This window comes from Pseudophryne corroboree, chromosome 4 (assembly GCF_028390025.1).
Source record: "Pseudophryne corroboree isolate aPseCor3 chromosome 4, aPseCor3.hap2, whole genome shotgun sequence".
Taxonomy (NCBI): Eukaryota; Metazoa; Chordata; class Amphibia; order Anura; family Myobatrachidae; genus Pseudophryne; species Pseudophryne corroboree.
Genome location: NC_086447.1, coordinates 413,971,960 through 413,989,271, shown reverse-complemented (window position 1 = coordinate 413,989,271; position 17,312 = coordinate 413,971,960). Strand labels below are relative to the sequence as shown.

General features: G+C 41.3%; 1 protein-coding gene across 16 annotated transcripts in view; it reads right to left on the bottom strand.

Annotated features, from left to right (window-relative positions):
* Positions 1 to 2,548: 2,548 nt before the first annotated feature.
* Positions 2,549 to 17,312, bottom strand: part of RIMS1 (regulating synaptic membrane exocytosis 1) — a 581,909-nt gene continuing 567,145 nt past the window's right edge. For all 16 annotated transcript variants that reach the window (XM_063916803.1, XM_063916807.1, XM_063916791.1 and 13 more), the window contains 3 exons: positions 12,765 to 12,866; positions 9,212 to 9,351; positions 2,549 to 5,164 (listed from right to left, as the gene is read on the bottom strand). In XM_063916803.1, the coding sequence (XP_063772873.1) occupies positions 4,946 to 5,164; positions 9,212 to 9,351; positions 12,765 to 12,866 (461 nt within the window). In that variant the 3' untranslated portion in view covers positions 2,549 to 4,945. The remainder of the gene's footprint in view (positions 5,165 to 9,211; positions 9,352 to 12,764; positions 12,867 to 17,312) is intronic.

Genomic DNA, 17,312 nt, shown 5'->3' with positions numbered 1-17,312 from the left:
AAAAGTGTCCCCCGGCTGTGGCATTATCTCTCCAGCTAGTGGAGCTCGGTGCTGGTGTGAAAAATACGGGGGACCCCTACGTCTTTTGTCCCCCATATTTTTTGCACCAGGACCGGACGCAGAGCCCGGTGCTGGTTGTTAAAATACTGGGGATCCCCTGTCATTTCCCCCCCCCCCGTATTTTTACAACCAGGACCGGCTCAAAGAGCCCGAGGCTGGTTATGCTTAGGAGGGGGGACCCCACGCATTTTTGTTCAGGGTTTTTTAAACACTTTTGTGCCATCCTTGAATTCGAATCCAGGACGTGCACTATCGTCAATTGGTCTGTTTTTCGTCAGCGGGACTGTCGAATACGTTTTTTATTGAATATGTCGAAATTCGGGTCCCGGCGGGAGGGTGTCTGACTGTCGAATTGTGTTGAATTAAAAACCGGTCGAATTCCAGCCGGAGTTCGACCGCAATTGCATATACCCCTAAAAATGCAAATTTACAAATGCAGGACAGAATAGTATTCCAGGAAACAGTGAGTTAAATGGAGCTAGAAAAACTGTTCCGGTTTGCAGAATATTCTGTTCCACCACACTGATGATTACACTAGCTGTGGCCTACTTTTGTGTGTCATCATCTATCTTCTATATATTTAAATGGCTAAGCAACTACTCTGAAATGACAACAACGATTTTGATTGTTCAGGTGTCACTCGATAGGGTGTGTGATGTAGATGTGCAATAAGGTTGCAGAATTTAAGTGGTTAGGTTGTTGATCCACGGTTGACTAATTCTAGTTATTGCATCAGTGTGAAGTCTTTAATGATACTATACATCCTTTCAAGGGGATGCGTTCAACATACTGGTGTTCGGGATGCCGGCAGCAGAAACCTTAACCATCTAGGAACCTGCTACTCTTGTATTCACATGCTGGGGGCTGTCCATCGCAGGGCAAGGTCCGCCATTACTTACACTCAACTGGACGGGCACATTTAAATGCCCACCCAGTTGTGACTCCAGGTACGATACATTGGGCGGACAAATAGTACGTGTATATGCACTTACCATTCGTCAGATAGTTCGGACGATTCATCGTCCGAGCCATTGGCCAGGTGTGTACCCAGCTTTAGGTAAAAGGAAAGGAAACCACTATACACATGTGTGCTTGCTGTGTGGGAGAGAACCAACAAGGAACATGTGAATGTACTGTGCAAATAAGTTACCTGATTGAAGCTATTTTACTTATATGGAGATAACATATACTGTATGATATATTTAGTATGTGACAACAAACTACATAGAAGGAATTAATTGTTATCTCATGATGTATATTTTAAGGTATATTTGAAGCAATTGCAGAAAAAAATATAAATTCAAAAATAATTTTGTTGTGCATGTATAAGTGCAGTATTCACACAGAAATATGTACATATAAATAGCATATAATAACTGGAGGTGTTTGAGATGAGAATGATTGCAAGGGAAGATATTTTGCTATACTGACCAGCTATTTGGTCTATAACGTCTGTAAAAGAAATTAAGTGGAACAGCTGAAATGTTTGATAACAGACAGCAGTAGCTTGCAGTCAGCACAACATTTTCTGATTCAGTAGATTATGATCCATGTTTGGTCTTTGTTACAGAAAAGCTTACTTTTTATTTAACTTTTCATAACCTGTCTATGCCCTTTGCTTCTCGCATGCTGTTACCAAAGAAGAAAAGATGGACAGCTCCACGTTTTGTCGGAGTACAGAAAAGTTTATTCATTTATATGTGTAAAGTTGCTCTTGCACATTTAACTCTAGTATTGCACAAAGTATGATGGTGACAAAATGTCGAACAACCATGCTAATTGCACTTATACAAGTGGCAAAAGTCTGGACCTTATGTACATACAGTATATGGGCAAATATGACAAAGATCTGACTGTGCTATGGTCCGTCTAAACGACCAAATCAACCAATGTAAGGACAGCACAAGCAGGCTGTGGAGTGGCCGTTCCATTCTACTATGGTATTTTTTAAAAACATTGTGCAGAATATATGTAATGGTGTGTATTAATTTATTATGCAAATTGCATAATCTTTTATTTACAAAATTGTAAAATATGGATAATTTTAAGAGACATATTCTGGTTTAAACAACCTCCCTAATCTCAACCCTACTGTATATCATGTATTTGTACAGTATATACATTATATATAAGCAGAATTTTCCCTTTGGTGAGCTCATGAAAAAGGTTACAATGTGGGGTATAGTGTAAAAACCTTGAAAAGCTACAACTCATACAGTAGGTTAATCTAATATGGTGCATATAACATGATGTTGTATCCCACGGATATTATATGTTTCCAAAATTCATTGTATTTACGACTACTATTAAATAGTTTTAATAAAATTAAAATGTATAAAAGCCCTGCCATTGTATTTATTGATGCTTATAATATAATAAAGACACAATCGTTACCCTTTAATCATGAAAATGAGCTATTGTCTTCTTAGCATTCATTGCAAGGTTCAGAAGCCATTACACATACTTAAAGTAAAAGACAACAATAATGGACATGAAAAGTAAATTTTATTAAACATGTTTACATAACATGAGTTGGAAGTTTATTTAAAAGCACAGGGGAGTGTTAAGACAAGTGGTCAAAATAGAAATATACTACCCAATTATAATTAGTTCATTTGTTTGGCCACTAAGACACATAATCTATTGGTGCACCAGTGCTTCCTGCTCAGCAGGTCAAGCAGTAACCTATATTTGCCCTACAGAAATATGGGCATAATGGTTTCAGCCTGTATATTAACAATAAATAATTCACTTGGTGCAGGCAGTATGTCTATGAATCAAAACCTGTACACAATTTCTACATGTGTTACAGCCCCACAGTAGGAATTTACACCAAAATATTTATCATAAGGAATTTGGTCCGTACTACATTACGTTTCCATAGGGTAAAAAATAATGTCCAACTAGAGGCATTGACCACCAGACTAACACATTTAGTCTGGTACAAACCTGCAAAATGTCTATAAGAAAAATGAATGGCTTAGATTTCTTGATTATGTCATTATTATTATGGGCAAACTGTACAAGTACATGCAACATACAAGCTGGCCTATGTGGAACTAACACACATTATTAAATAACCTTTTTTTTTGTCTCTTTTCTCTTTTTTTTTTTACAAAACGTGCATGCAGCTTTGTATAACTCATGTCATGCTGCTCTATTCGTGTGATCACAAAATCGAATGGCCCAAAGGAGGAAGGAAACATACCAATGCGTCTGCACAGTCTGCAGCTAATAGCACACGTACAGAGATCACAAGGAATTTCAAGGCCAAGAACAAAAAAGAAAGAAATGCAAATTGAAAAGGGTTTGTGTTCTTTTTTTTTTCTTTTCCAAAAAAGTAAAATATTTTGCGTTAAAAAAATCAAGCGTTGTGCTTGCATCAATCTCAAACAAATGTAAACGAAAATCTGATAAAAATATTAATAAGTGCAGAAAATTTCAACTGGAATTTCCAGTAAATTTTAAACAGCTCCTATACCATACCCTACCCAGGACAGATACAAGTGTCTAAACGACTCATATCACGGAGGCCTGGGTACAGCTCAAAGTGTCATATGCTCATCCCACCACTGGGCAGTATTTCGGGATGTCAAATATACAATTTATACACAGAAACAAGTACAGCAATTGGCTGATGGCAAATCAAAAATTGTGCAGACGATACATCATTTGTAAATAGCAAAGGAATTAATTCTTTTGCAGCAGCCGCACCATTAGTTGCAAACAGACATCTTCAAACCTCTCCCATGCACAAAAGAAAATATAAAAGAAAATATTAAAACCGGTATTAGTACTACAATACAAAATTTACAAAATAAAAGTGATTTTTTTTTTCCCCCTCTGTTTGATCCTCTAATTTTTATTTGTTTGGTAAAGAATAATCTTAAGCAATCATTTATTCCACGTACTGAAGAAATATTCCACGTGTTCCCATAGAAATAACACAAACATGTTGGCTTTTGTTTAATCATGTTATTGTATGGTAATATGTTGGCAAAGAAACTTTCCTAGTTGAGTGAAATAATGACAGCTGTTGCATCCAAAGCAATTGTGTAGTGTTAATCACTGCATGTAAGAACTAAGATGCATTTCAGTGCACCTGGATGTTATTTAAAGGGTTCTGCTTAATGTAACTGCTGCACTGCAGCATCTGCATGTATTCCTAGCCCTGATGCCGGAATGTGAGGATTAGTGCAGACAATTGCTGTGCTCCAATAGAATTGCAGCATGCAGTATAATACATAAAATACCTCTGTGGTTCCAAGTTGTGTAACACTACATGAAAAAGCAATGTAAGTAATAATAGGTCAGCACTACATAGCAGTGCTTCTCAAAGTCACTGTCAGTATTTCAGGCAGCGGGGAATATTACACAGAACTAGTATCATCATCAATTTTGCAATGCTCAGCTTTTTAGAAATCAATAAAAAAGGACAAAAAGCTTTATGTGAGAATTATCACAAATGCTTTTATGAAACTGGCAGATTAACACATTATAAAAAAAAATATGGAATTAACAAGTATAAAATATGCTGAAATACCAATATGATAACACTGCTTATGGTCTGTAAAAATGTATCACAAACATTTCTAACAGAGTGAAAGCTTCCAGTTTGTAATTCAATGTCAGCCTTACCATCCCAATGAGCATGTGTGACTCCCTATAGTGCTGAACTGAATATTCATTTACAGTACTTATATTCTTGCTTTCTCTGCCAATAAAACTCATTTTCAAATCTTTTTTGGATCACTACTACAGGCAAAAAAATAAATGATTGTCTGTCTTCAGCAATGCTTTTGATCATGTAAATATATCATTCTGATTCTTTTATTGGGCATTAACATTGTGATTACATCAGGTTAAACTCTTCCTTTCCAGTTCATTATGACCTAATGGAAGGAGGACCTGTTGAGCTTTCAAGAGATGATTGGGAAGCCCTGCGAGTAAGGGGTGTCAATGTTGGATCCACCAATGACGAGGGTGGAAACAACTTATACCATCCAATCACCACGCTGGACAGATCAAGTTCTTCCAGGAGAATCTGTGCAACACCCATAAAACTTTTGTGATCCATTCGGCCATAGTCTCCCCAGACAATTACCTTGTAAAATGAAAAAACAAACAAAAACAAATCAAACAGAATACAAAAAAATTGTAACATACTATATTATGCAGTAGTCAAATAAAATATTGAAATTCCATGTATGGAAAATAAAAATATAAATTCTAATGTTGCGTTACTGTGAAATGTTATAAATGTTAAGAACACTTCCATAACACATTCTTAAAATTCAGTTGTAACATGTTTTATTTTAACCTCAAATAAATGTGTTATACATTCCATGTTAATGCTTAAACATACATTAAATTTTTGGTTTAAAAAAAATAGAAATTATAAAAATTAAGAAATAATAGAAGTTACATATAATAACAAGAAATAGTTTTTAATCTGTAGTAATAAAAGTATTAGATTAACACTTATACATTTTTAGGGGAGCAATGAATGATATTACTTTTATTACTCAGAATCATCAAGAAAATGAAGATTAATACATTAAGCCCAGTGCCGTTTCTAGGTCCGGGCCAATCGTCCAATCGCACTGGGCGCTGGCCATGGCCATTGTGTGCACACTGTGTGCAGTATTATATGCGGTCTGGCCAACCACATAGAATACTGTGAAAACGTTACTCCCAAAATGACTGCTGCCTGAGAGAGGACAGTTTCGAAGGGTGCTAGAGGAGGCAGTGGCCATTTTGGGAGGGACATTTAATAGATGGAGCCCAGAGGAAGAAGGCAGGCAATTGCACAGCAGTGCTGGGAATGTGGTGGCAGTGGCAACAGCGGAGGGAGCAGGCTATCAGCAGCAGCATGAAACAACCACTGACAACGAGCAGGACCAGGTACAGTGCCAATTTTAAGGGGCATTATCATTATTACTAAGTGAGTCATGGTGCAAGGGGCATTTCCATGTGGGGCATACTTTGGTGCAATGGGCATTACTGTATGGGGCATAATGAATTGCAAGGGGCATTACTGTTTGGGGCATAACATGGTGTAAGGTAGTACTTTCCTTCAAGACCACGCCCATTTGCTGCTAGACCACACCCCTTTTTCTGAGGAGGGAGGGCGGGTTTTTCTTGTGGTCACACTGAGAGCCAAATAGAAAAAGCCCTGATCAAGCCTCCCAACTGTCCGGATTAGGCTGAACAGTACTGTGGTCATGTAGATAAGGATATTTACCCAAATTAATGATTTCACTGGTAGTAATCACAAGCAATACATTTGTAGTTTGTTTTAGTACATGTAAACATAGGCGTATTTTACATTGTGCCGGCAGGTGGGTCCCTCCTCCTCCACTGTGACATCTTCCCAGTGACATCTTCTACACCACTGCAATTTTAACAGTAGAAACTGTATAGCCTTGGTATATAAGGGATTCATAACCCTAAGTGTCCAGGACCTGTCTGGGCAGCAGCCATGAAACTGATGAGCACATTGCTGCCTGTGTCACATCAACCAGCATGATAAAGGAGAGCTGGGGAATTATTTGTTCTGGAAATTCAGACATACATTGTACTGCAAACAGTTCCATTTCTCAGCAAGTAGATCATTATGAACAACCAGTGCCACCATTTTGGGCATGCAAATAACTGGGATAAGCACCTGCAGGAAGCTTAGGATAGATGGTAGGAAAAAACATTCTCTGCAGACTGAATAGGACTTGAACACTTTGCCTATGCTGGCAATACTGTTGATTAGACAGTCTTCAAATTACCATTCCCTTCAACGACATGGGCAATGCAGCAACTGTTCAACGTAATGAACAAGGTACTGGTGACTGCTCTCTTCTCCTTTACCAGACGCAATTCCACCATTACCTTTATCTCATGGCATTACTATACCTTGTATTATAATCTGTCATCTTGAATGCAGAACAAGAAGGTTAATGCCTAATACTAAAAATTTAAACTATGCCAGAAAGACACATACTTGTCGTCATTCAGCCTATGGGGCTCAGACAATGTCACTTTCACTGGGGTGCTGGAGTTTGGCATGGACCAGAGCTCAAATGAAATTCTACTTTATTTCAGTAATTGCATAGAGTAGAGTCAAAGTACATAATGCATTTTTTGGTTTTATTTTAATTGTACATAGCCAAAATGACAATGAGAAAAATAACACTCTCAACTGATGCTGACTCTTGTGGGTGACCCCACTTAACCTCGCGGTCTACCGCAGACCACAAAGTTCCCACCATTGGATATAATGTAGCGCCGCTACGCTACATTGTATCCACAGTGCGCCGCCTGACTGACAGTGCAGGAGTGCACAGCCAATCAGGAGGGTGCCATGACGTGGTGCTCCCTGATTGGCTGAAGGGACCCTCTTTGACAGGAGTCACGGGGGGTCCCGACATTTGGGGAAAGGGGTTCCATGTGTAAACATGGGACCCCTTTCAGTTCGTGGACCGGGTATTAGTTTTTTTATTTTAACAAGTACGTGGATTATAACTTTTAAGAAGAGGACCGATCTACACCGGATTCTTTGTAAGTGTACATTTTATTTACAGGTACCCCATGGATTCTACTGGAGAAGAGGACCGAGGGGCTCCGTGTCAACATAGGTAAGTATGTATGTATGTAAGTGTGCATGTATGTTCATTAAACTTTTACTTTCACGGTGTCTGTGTGTTGTTTTTATTTGGGTATGTTTTTTGTAGTAAAACTACAGGTACCAGCGGGCCCGTTTCTTCCCCGCATGCTGGTACTTGTGGTTCTCCAAGTACAAGCTTGCGGGGGAGGCTTGCTGGGACTTGTAGTTCTGCTACAAAAAACAATATTCTTTTTTTACACAAAAGGCTATCAGCCTCCCATCCACCGCCCACGGATGGGGGGGACAGCCTCGGGCCTCACCCCTGGTCCTTGGGTGGCTGGAGGGGGGACCCCTTGATTTAAGTGGTCCCCACTCCTCCAGGGTACCCCGGCCAGGGGTGACTATTTGGTGCTTTAATGCCAGGGCCGCATGGACCAATATAAAAGTGTCCCAATCAAATTATTTACGGTCAATGTAATAGGCAAAATCAGTGCTGGTGGCTGCCAATCATAAAATATGTGAAAAATAGAAGCGATACCCTGTCCACCACCACAGAACTGAGCCTAAAGGTGAGAGGGAAGTACAATTTGCTTAATTGAAAACATTTTTCTGAATTTCTGAATAAGAAACTTTTAGCTTAGGGGTGGCGTGTAAAATATACTAATGCTCTAGGGTGTCATGATTCAAGAAAGTTTGTGAACCACTGGTCTAAGGTATATGTTCAAAATACCGTCTGTCGGGATCCCGGCAGCCGAAATAACGACGCCGGAATCCCGACTCTCATCAGAACACTGATGCCGGAATCCAGAACAGGTCAGAATTCTGGGTAGGTATAGCCAGGAGGGTTAGGGTTTGGCTGCGGGGGGTTTAGGTATAGGCGCCACACGGGGAATTAAAGTTAGGCAACACCCGGGGGGTTTACAGTTAGACACTAAGGGAGGAGGTTAGGTTTAGGCTGCGGTAAAGCGGGATTAGGGTTGGGGGGCTGAGTTTAAATACTTACCTCACCCCTGCCGGGATTGCATTCCCATCCCGTTACAAACCTGGATACCATGCAATATGCAGAGCAATAGTTGATTTGCTTTTAAGAATAAACAGCTGCAAAAACTTGGTTATGTATGTAATATTTCTCATTGTTATTGTTTTGTATTTATTCATTTATAATAGCTGTATTGCGGAAGGATTGTTCTTGTTAATTGTCTGAAAATAAGCGGATGGCCAAATAAGGGATAATAGTAGCAGTTTCATATGGTCAGATTACTAATGCAGTGTTTCTCATATCCAGTCCTCAGGACACACTACATGACACATTTTCCAGTATCGTAACCACTAATCTGATGAAGGGAGCATGGTCCAGAAGATCAAATTATAATTTGTAATTGCTGAAATAATGAGGAATTTTAACTGAGCCGAATTCTAAGCGTGCAGAACCTTCATGTTTCATTGTAGAAACTTAGGGGCTGAACTGAATCTTTAAGCCTCTGGTAGCCTGACAACAAGTCATTAGCCTTTCCCTTGGAGTCAAATCCTAGGATAGAGACTTCAAATATTTACCTGGAGGACCTTCCCATGAGGACTTTCTTCAAACACCAAGGACTGCTGATAGAGAGGATCAAGGGTTTTCCGTGCAATTCTTGTCTTTTTCTTGGCTACACAAGCTCCGTTTTCTAAAAGGTACACTTTCACATATGGAGCTGAAAATAAAGTATTATATATTAATGAAGAAAACTTTTTAATTAAAGTTTTGCACCACATAGAATATATTCCACTAAATGTAATTATTAAAAATGATAACATTTACCTGCAAGACTGTTTATCATTTTGAGCTAATTATATTCAATGTGGTTATTATGTGTAAAAGTGGTCCTGCATATAGCTGGTTTTGCTTTTAAAACATCGGGCAGACTCACCGTAATCTCACCAATGCCTGCAGTTTACAGGCCATTACGTTTCCTGCTGTTTCCTGAGAAAAGTCTGAATCTTGAGGATATAACAATATGCAGGACTACTGTCAGACAGAATGATCACAGTTGTATATTTGTAGAGAACACTGTCTTTATATGTTTTCTCCTGAGGTGAAGAAATAGCTGATTTATCATTACACCTCCTTGGGCTGTGAGCAAAATTAGCTACAGACGCATATCCTGCAACATCAGTGGAAGCTGTTCTGCAGTTTAGTAGTGTATATTACAGTACTATAATAACCATAAGTGAGAAGTTTTCTACCTCCAAATCATCCCAGCGCATGAAGGAGGAGAACCGGATTGCTACCCTTTCCATTTATCAGAGTGAGTGGTTCCATCTATATCCCCAGCTTTCTGTGTTCTCCATATGTATAACAGCCACGCTAAATTGCTTTCATTCAACCACTCCTGCCGTTGTACTACATTGGGGCTCAGTGCTCCATGGAATACCAGCTCTAAGTATCGGTTACTGCACACTTTAAATTTTGTGTACATGCAAATCATCCAGAATAACTGGATACCTCATTTGATAAAATTATTCTATTGTTCTTTTATGATAATGTATTTTATGTACAAGCTACATTGAAGTGACTTATTTTGCACTAAAGCCCCGGGAGGTTCATTAATATTGTACCTTTTTATTTTTTATAAATATTTTTAATCTATATGTATTCTTAAGCGCCACCTGGATTTATTTGTATAATTGTCTATTTTTAGGGACTGGAATCTCCCCTTTCTGAGTGACTGCTGATATACAGATTAGCACAAACACTACTCGCTACAGCGCCAGAGACCATTTTTTGTTTTAACATCGAAAAATATGCGTGTAAAAGGTTGGATACGGCTCAAACACAGTCGAGTTTGTGCCTTGTGTACAAGTATGTTTACATATGTGTCAAGACAGTGTCGTGATTGTAACTTGACAGTGTAGAAATTACTAAAGTCACATTACATTAGTTATGCACAATATTGTAAAATAATGAAGTGTCATACACACAAGGGAGAATATTGTATTGACAGTTATTAATAAAAGTCACACTCATTATACATACATCTAGCCTATATACTAGGGAGGCCAATCGCGGGATCGGCGGGAACCCAGGATTTAGGCCAAAAATTGTCCAGGATTCAACCACAGGATTGGAAGCTCCAATCCCGGGGATTTCGGATCAGGCAGCCCTTTGTTTTTTTAATGCCAGGCAGTGTTGAGCGTCCTTAGGAGGCTCAGACACTGCCTGGCTCCCACCTACTGGCTCCCCCTGCGCAGCATGACGTGAAGTCAGAGGTCACGCTGCACAGCCAGCCACCCACCCACCCGCCGCACGGACCTCAAACCGGAGGAAGTTGGCCACTGTCCCTCCCTGGTACCATGGTGGTAAGATATGGAGGCAGGGCGTGGGGGAGACGGCAACACTGGAATCAAACCAATCCTGGGAATCCCAGGACTGACCATTTTCAATCCCGATACCCGGGATTTTAAAAATTGCCTGGGATTGGCAACCCTACTCAAGACGCCATGCAGTGCCGCCGGGTGCGTCTTTTTTCTGGAAATGTGTCGTAGTTGCAATGCAATGTCACTAGGACACACAAGGGGACTGTGCGGATTAATTGATATATGACACTTGTATATTGTGTGTGACTGAGACTGTATACAGAAAAGAACAGAACTTCTATTGGAAAAAAGCTGCGCCTGCAACATTGTAGCACTTCGTGTACAGATTCAGAGATTTAATCGCACACAGATATACAAGTGTCATACAGTAAATCAAATTAATCAGCACAGTCTCCTCATGTGTCCTAGTTACATTGTGTTGTGTCTAAGATGCATTTTTTGGCCAAAAAAAGGTGCTAGAAGATTCTCATGTGACCTGGCGTGCCAAGAGGGACTTGGCATGACTGTGTGAGGACATATCTGTAATTAAGTACAAGCATAAATACAGAGTACAAAAACAAATACAATTAAATACAAACATCTGTTGTTTTCCTCATTAGAAAATGAAATGGGAAAGATTTAAGTTCCATCAACTGGAGTGGTCTATACTGTACATTGTTATATGGTCTATACTGTACATTATTAGGCAATCAGAAGCAGCTATACCAGCCATGTCAAACATGCATCCTCCATTGGGCCATGTTAGGGAGCATGAAAAGTTTAGGGGGTTAGACAGAGGATGTGACTAGAATGCGTGGTCAAAACCCCCTCATATATACAGATGTAGCCAGGGTCATTATTGCTGCGATGCATACACACGTGCACACGCATTGTGGCTCTACGCATTGTGGCTGCAACTACATGTAAACAATGGCAAAATGTATTTCCTATGTATCACGAGTGCGACTATACGCACATGTCCGCATATGTGCATGCTAGTCGCATCAAGCCAATCGTACCCGTGACTATATAACTATATGACAGCGGCTGCAGCTGTATGCCTCAGAGCCTCCATGCCCCATTATATGTCAGAGTGACCTCCTTCCCATATGTCTGCCTAGAACCCCTAAACCTTTTTTTCTGCCTAGAGCTGCCTCTTGCCCTTATGCATGCCCATAGCCACTCATGCTCATATTTCTGCTCAGAACTCCCTCATGCCTGCTCAGAGCCCCTAATGCCCTTATTTCTGCCCAGAGCCGCCTCAAGCACTTATGTGTGACCAGAGCCCCCTCTTACCTTCAGCTGTATGTTCAAGAGGGACCGGTCTCCATTGCTCATGACCAGAAGGAACATTCAGAGAAGGCGGCTGCAGGACAAGCTGAAGATAGAGCATCAGAGAGGGTTGGCCTGGCCAGTGACGCACTAGCCCTGACATCACCGGCAATGTTCCATCGTATGTGCTCACACGGGCACTGCCCAACTTGGATTAGCAAGGCACAAGCCTAGGAGTCCAAGTAGGATGGTCAGGCTGCACTAGCCATCCAGCATCCACAAGAAACACATGTCTGCTGAAGCATCCATTTGTAGTAATTATGTGAATATGCCCTACAGTACTCAGCCCACCTACCTTGCTCTCTCCATGCCTTCCAGGTGTAAGGAGACGCAAGTCAAAGAAAAGCAAAATACTATATAGAGCATGCGATTGGTGCACAGGCACAGTATGGCAGAGTCTATCTTATAATGTGTGTGTCAGAGGTCATTTGCAACTTACCTGGTGTGGATTTGGAGCCTGGCTTTTGTGTAAGGCCTCTTGCTCTTATTACTTCAACTTCTAATTGTCCTTTCTTATCCACCATACCGATCTGTATGTCACCTGTAATGGTATTTTAGTATTGGGACAATTAATTGCAGCATGTGACATGATTATAATTGGACATCATTTAATTGAGCATACTCCAAAATGTTTATCTCTCACTGGATGTATAGGGAAACACACTAAGGGGGTAATTCAGATCTGATCGTAGATGTGCTAAATTTAGCAAATCTACGATCATATACTCAGACATGCGGGGGGGACGCCCAGTACAGGGCTAGACCACCCCGCATGTCTGACTCTGCCCCTCCTTCCCCCGCAGGGGTGCAAAAGCATTGCACGGCGGCAATGCTTTTGCACCCAGTGAGTAGCTCCCTGCCTGCGCAGCTCCTGTGCGCTGGTAGGGGGCTACCCGCCATGTCCCGGGTCGCAGCGGCTGCATGTGACATCAAGCAGCCACCGCGGTCCGCCCCTGCAACGGTACGGACACGCCTGCATTGTCTGGACCGCACCCCCTCACACCCCACAATAGCCTCTGCCTGTCAATCAAGCAGAGGCGATCGCAGCCCAGAGATGCTGTTAGTATCTCACTGTGCTCCCGGGGATTCAGACTGCGATCACTGCAGCTGCAGCGATCCAATCTGAATTACCCCCTAAGGACATAAAGGACTGGAGAAAATACCATTAGATGTATAAGGTAGGATACCTTCAGTAAGTTAACAGTACATGAGAAACAGAAGATTGAGCATCACAGCACACTATGAGGGTTATTCAGTTGTTAGCAAACCAAAAAAGTTAGTAATTGGGCAAAACCTTGTTGCACTGCAGGTGGATCAGAATGTTACATGTGCGGAGACAGTTAGATTTGGGTGGGGTGTGTTCAAACTGAAATCTAAATTACAGTGTAAAAATAAAGTAGCCAGTATTTACCCTGCACAGAAACAATATAACCCACCCAAATCTAAATCTCTCTGCACATGTTACAGATGTAGCCATGCTCATCTATCCTCCGTGTGGCGTTAGTGTGAAAAACAAATCATTCCGAGTTGTTCGCTCGTTGCCGATTTTTGCAACGGAGCGATTAAGGCAAAAATGCGCATGCGCATGGTACACATCGCGCATGCGCTAAGTATTTTAGCACAAAACTTAGTAGATTTACTCACGGCCGAACAAAGATTTTTTATCATTGAAGTGATCGGAGTGTGATTGACAGGAAGTCGGTGTTTCTGGGCGGAAACGGACCATTTTCTGGGAGTGTGTGGAAAAACGCAGGCGTGCCAGGATAAAACGCAGGAGTGTCTGGAGAAACGGGGGAGTGGCAGGCCGAACGCAGGGCGTGTTTGTGACGTCAAACCAGGAACGAAACGGGCTGAGCTGATCGCAGTGTAGGAGTAAGTCTCAAGCTACTCAGAAACTGCTAAGAATTAATTATTCGCTATTCTGCTAATCTTTCGCTCGCTATTCTGCTATGCTAAGATGCACTCCCAGAGGGCGGCGGCCTAGCGTGTGCAATGCTGCTAAAATCTGCTAGCGAGCAAACAACTCGGAATGACCCCCTAAGTCTCCATCGGGTATAATACTGGTGTTCGTCCACCAGGTGTCACTTTTGAAAACCACCATTGCGCATGTATGAAGTCTCCATTGTAAAGTCAGACAATGTTTGTAGTTTAAGAACTACAGTACTTTTTTAGATGATCTCTACATCAATTAGAAATGTGAACACAGAAAAACATTGGCTCAGCGTCTCCAATGCACACAAAGAAAAGCACAGTTCAGAGTTCTACACAGCTCTCTAAAAGAAAAGAAAAATCATCACAATCAGCAATAGAGTTGGGAACCAGCACTATAAAAAAAAAATTACAATGAGGGACATCACTATGTCACTGCTGGTGTCAATCACCTGTCTCCAAGGCTCTCCTGGCATAATGGTATCACCGATGGTTACCATGCCTGTGAGCTAGGGTTCAATTACCGCAGAGGACACACTTATATATTTGTGTAAAAATTAGCATCTACCGGTTTTTCTAGTTTTGACTGTATATCTGTAAGCATGTCTGAGTCTAAATACAAAGTATGACAGAACTAGTTTTGGGAAAATGTGAAAAAAACTTTGAATGCTAATTTTTACACAGATTAATGCTACTTTTTACACAGATATATAATACAAGTGTGGCTTTTCAAATTATGAGAGTGTTATCTTTAGGAGACTGAGTTTACTGTACTTCTTTACAGGCTTCCCCATTGCTTTAATAGGCAGCCTCCCCTACCACTAATCTCTCCCTCTGTGAGACTTGTGATTTAATGAACTGGGTGTACTGCTTAGTAAATGACAAACATAACACGGCTGGTACACTACTGTATGCAAAGTATTCTCAGGCTTCTGTCTCATCTGCCAGAAGATGGATCTACTGACCTGAACTGACAGCTGAGGACATATACTTAGCAGGAGCTATCAGCACAGAAAGACCACCCAAGATGGAGTGGGGGGGGGGGGGGTTTCCTATGAGGGATTCCAGAGAACCCACTGTGGACATACCTCCCAACTTCTACCAGCCGTGGAGAGGGACACCTGTACGTGCCACAGTCATGTGCCTGAAAATAGGGTGTGTGGTCTCATAGCTAGGGGGCGTGGCCTCATGGCAAGTGCTATGATTGCGGGTCACACCCCCGTCTTTGTCATTGTGGGGCATGCCTAGTGCTCTGAGAGCTGCTGGACATGCCCCAAATCCCTATCTCCCGTGAAGAGATGCTGTGCGCATATGCAAAATGTCTATTCACCGCATTTCCCAACTGCCCCCACCGGCAATATTACACCTGTGATCGCACAATGTAAAACCTATGGACTGCGGGTGCAACTATTTGCATGTGCCCGCTAAATTGCACATACATAGTAAAAAACTGGTCACACCCACAAATTACCATGGGTAAAAACAGTAGGCTCTTGTATCTCAGCTGGTGCTCCTGGAAAAGTGGGCAAGTCTCCTGTAGCCACCCACGTCTGGGAGCCCGATTATGAGAAATATGTCATTGCAGCCTGGCTTCATAATGTTGGTAATTGCGGCACTGTGTTTCTGGGCCACAATGATGTGACTGTGCCATCACCCTCTCTTCATGCTGCACCCCTTGAAGAGCCGACCTGTCTGCCCATTTCCACAGGGGGCAGCTACTACTAATTAGGCAAGTATACATTACATACTATTTAGAATTGTTATCAGATGAATAAACATTACCGAATTGGAAAAAAAAAAGCAATTGCTGGATAATGTGATGAGGAAGCAGCTTATTACTGAAGTCATACATGGAGCCTCTGTCATCTATATTCCTACTAAACAACTCAAAATAACTTTTTACTGAAGCCTCCAAACTATGTTATGTGATTTCTTTCTGTGTTATTTATGGTGTCATTAGCTTAGACAGATATGATCTATGTACAAAATGTTCTGTAAACAGCTAGAACTCTGTAGTGAAAACAAATTATATTTCAAGTATGATAATCTTTTCTAAAAGGGGCACTAACTACAAAACATTGCAAATACGGTTTACCTAATTTTATCTATTCAATAATGTAATGGACAAAAAACAGTTTAGAATTTAGACATAATAGCAAAATGAGAGTTTCATTACAATAATTCTGTTTTTGATCTGAAGGTGGGTACACACTGGTAGATATATCTGCCGATCAATTGATCGGCAGATATATCTATGGACAGATCGGGCAGTGTGTTGAGCATACACACTGCCCGATCCGTCGGAGACTGACGTCATGAACTGGGTGGGCGTGTACACACGCCCGCCAAGTTCAGCTGTCAATCACCGCCGACCGCCCGTACACACACAGCGACGCGCCAATATATCGGTAGATATATTGGCCGTCGGCTGTGCAGCGGGGCCGACGCAATACGTCTGTGAATGACAGAGTTCACAGACGTATCGCCCGTACACACTGGCCGACGCACTTGCGATATATCGATTGATCAAGAGAACGGCCGATATATCTGCCAGTGTGTACCCACCTTTAGGTTCAAAATAATTGTAAATCCTTCATGATTGTGTTTTTATTTTACTGAAAGGCTTTATAGCTGTGTGCTTGGTGTTTAGTCTATCATTCATTCTAGGAATTAGGTCTGATACAGTGCATACATAGGCGTTGCATACAAGTCTGGGTCTGTTTAAACAGTCAGCAGAGGATGCCAATACATTATACTGTAACAGGCATTCTAGCACGTAACCCTGTAACAAAATCTCCATGCGAATCAGCCTATTTTTATTCTGTTGCAATTCTCAGTGCTCAGAGTTGCGATTCACATACTGGAGAATCATTGAGCAGTAATCAGATAAAAATGATTTACCCTGCTTCCACAAGGGAGTACAATTCACTCGTCTACAATACTATTACAATTCTGTACATAGACACAGATGTTATCTCTCCTGTGTTCTGGTTACAGCCTTTCCAAATGGTGCGTATCATTTTAGCTGAAACATTTTGAACTTCAGTTAATTTCTATA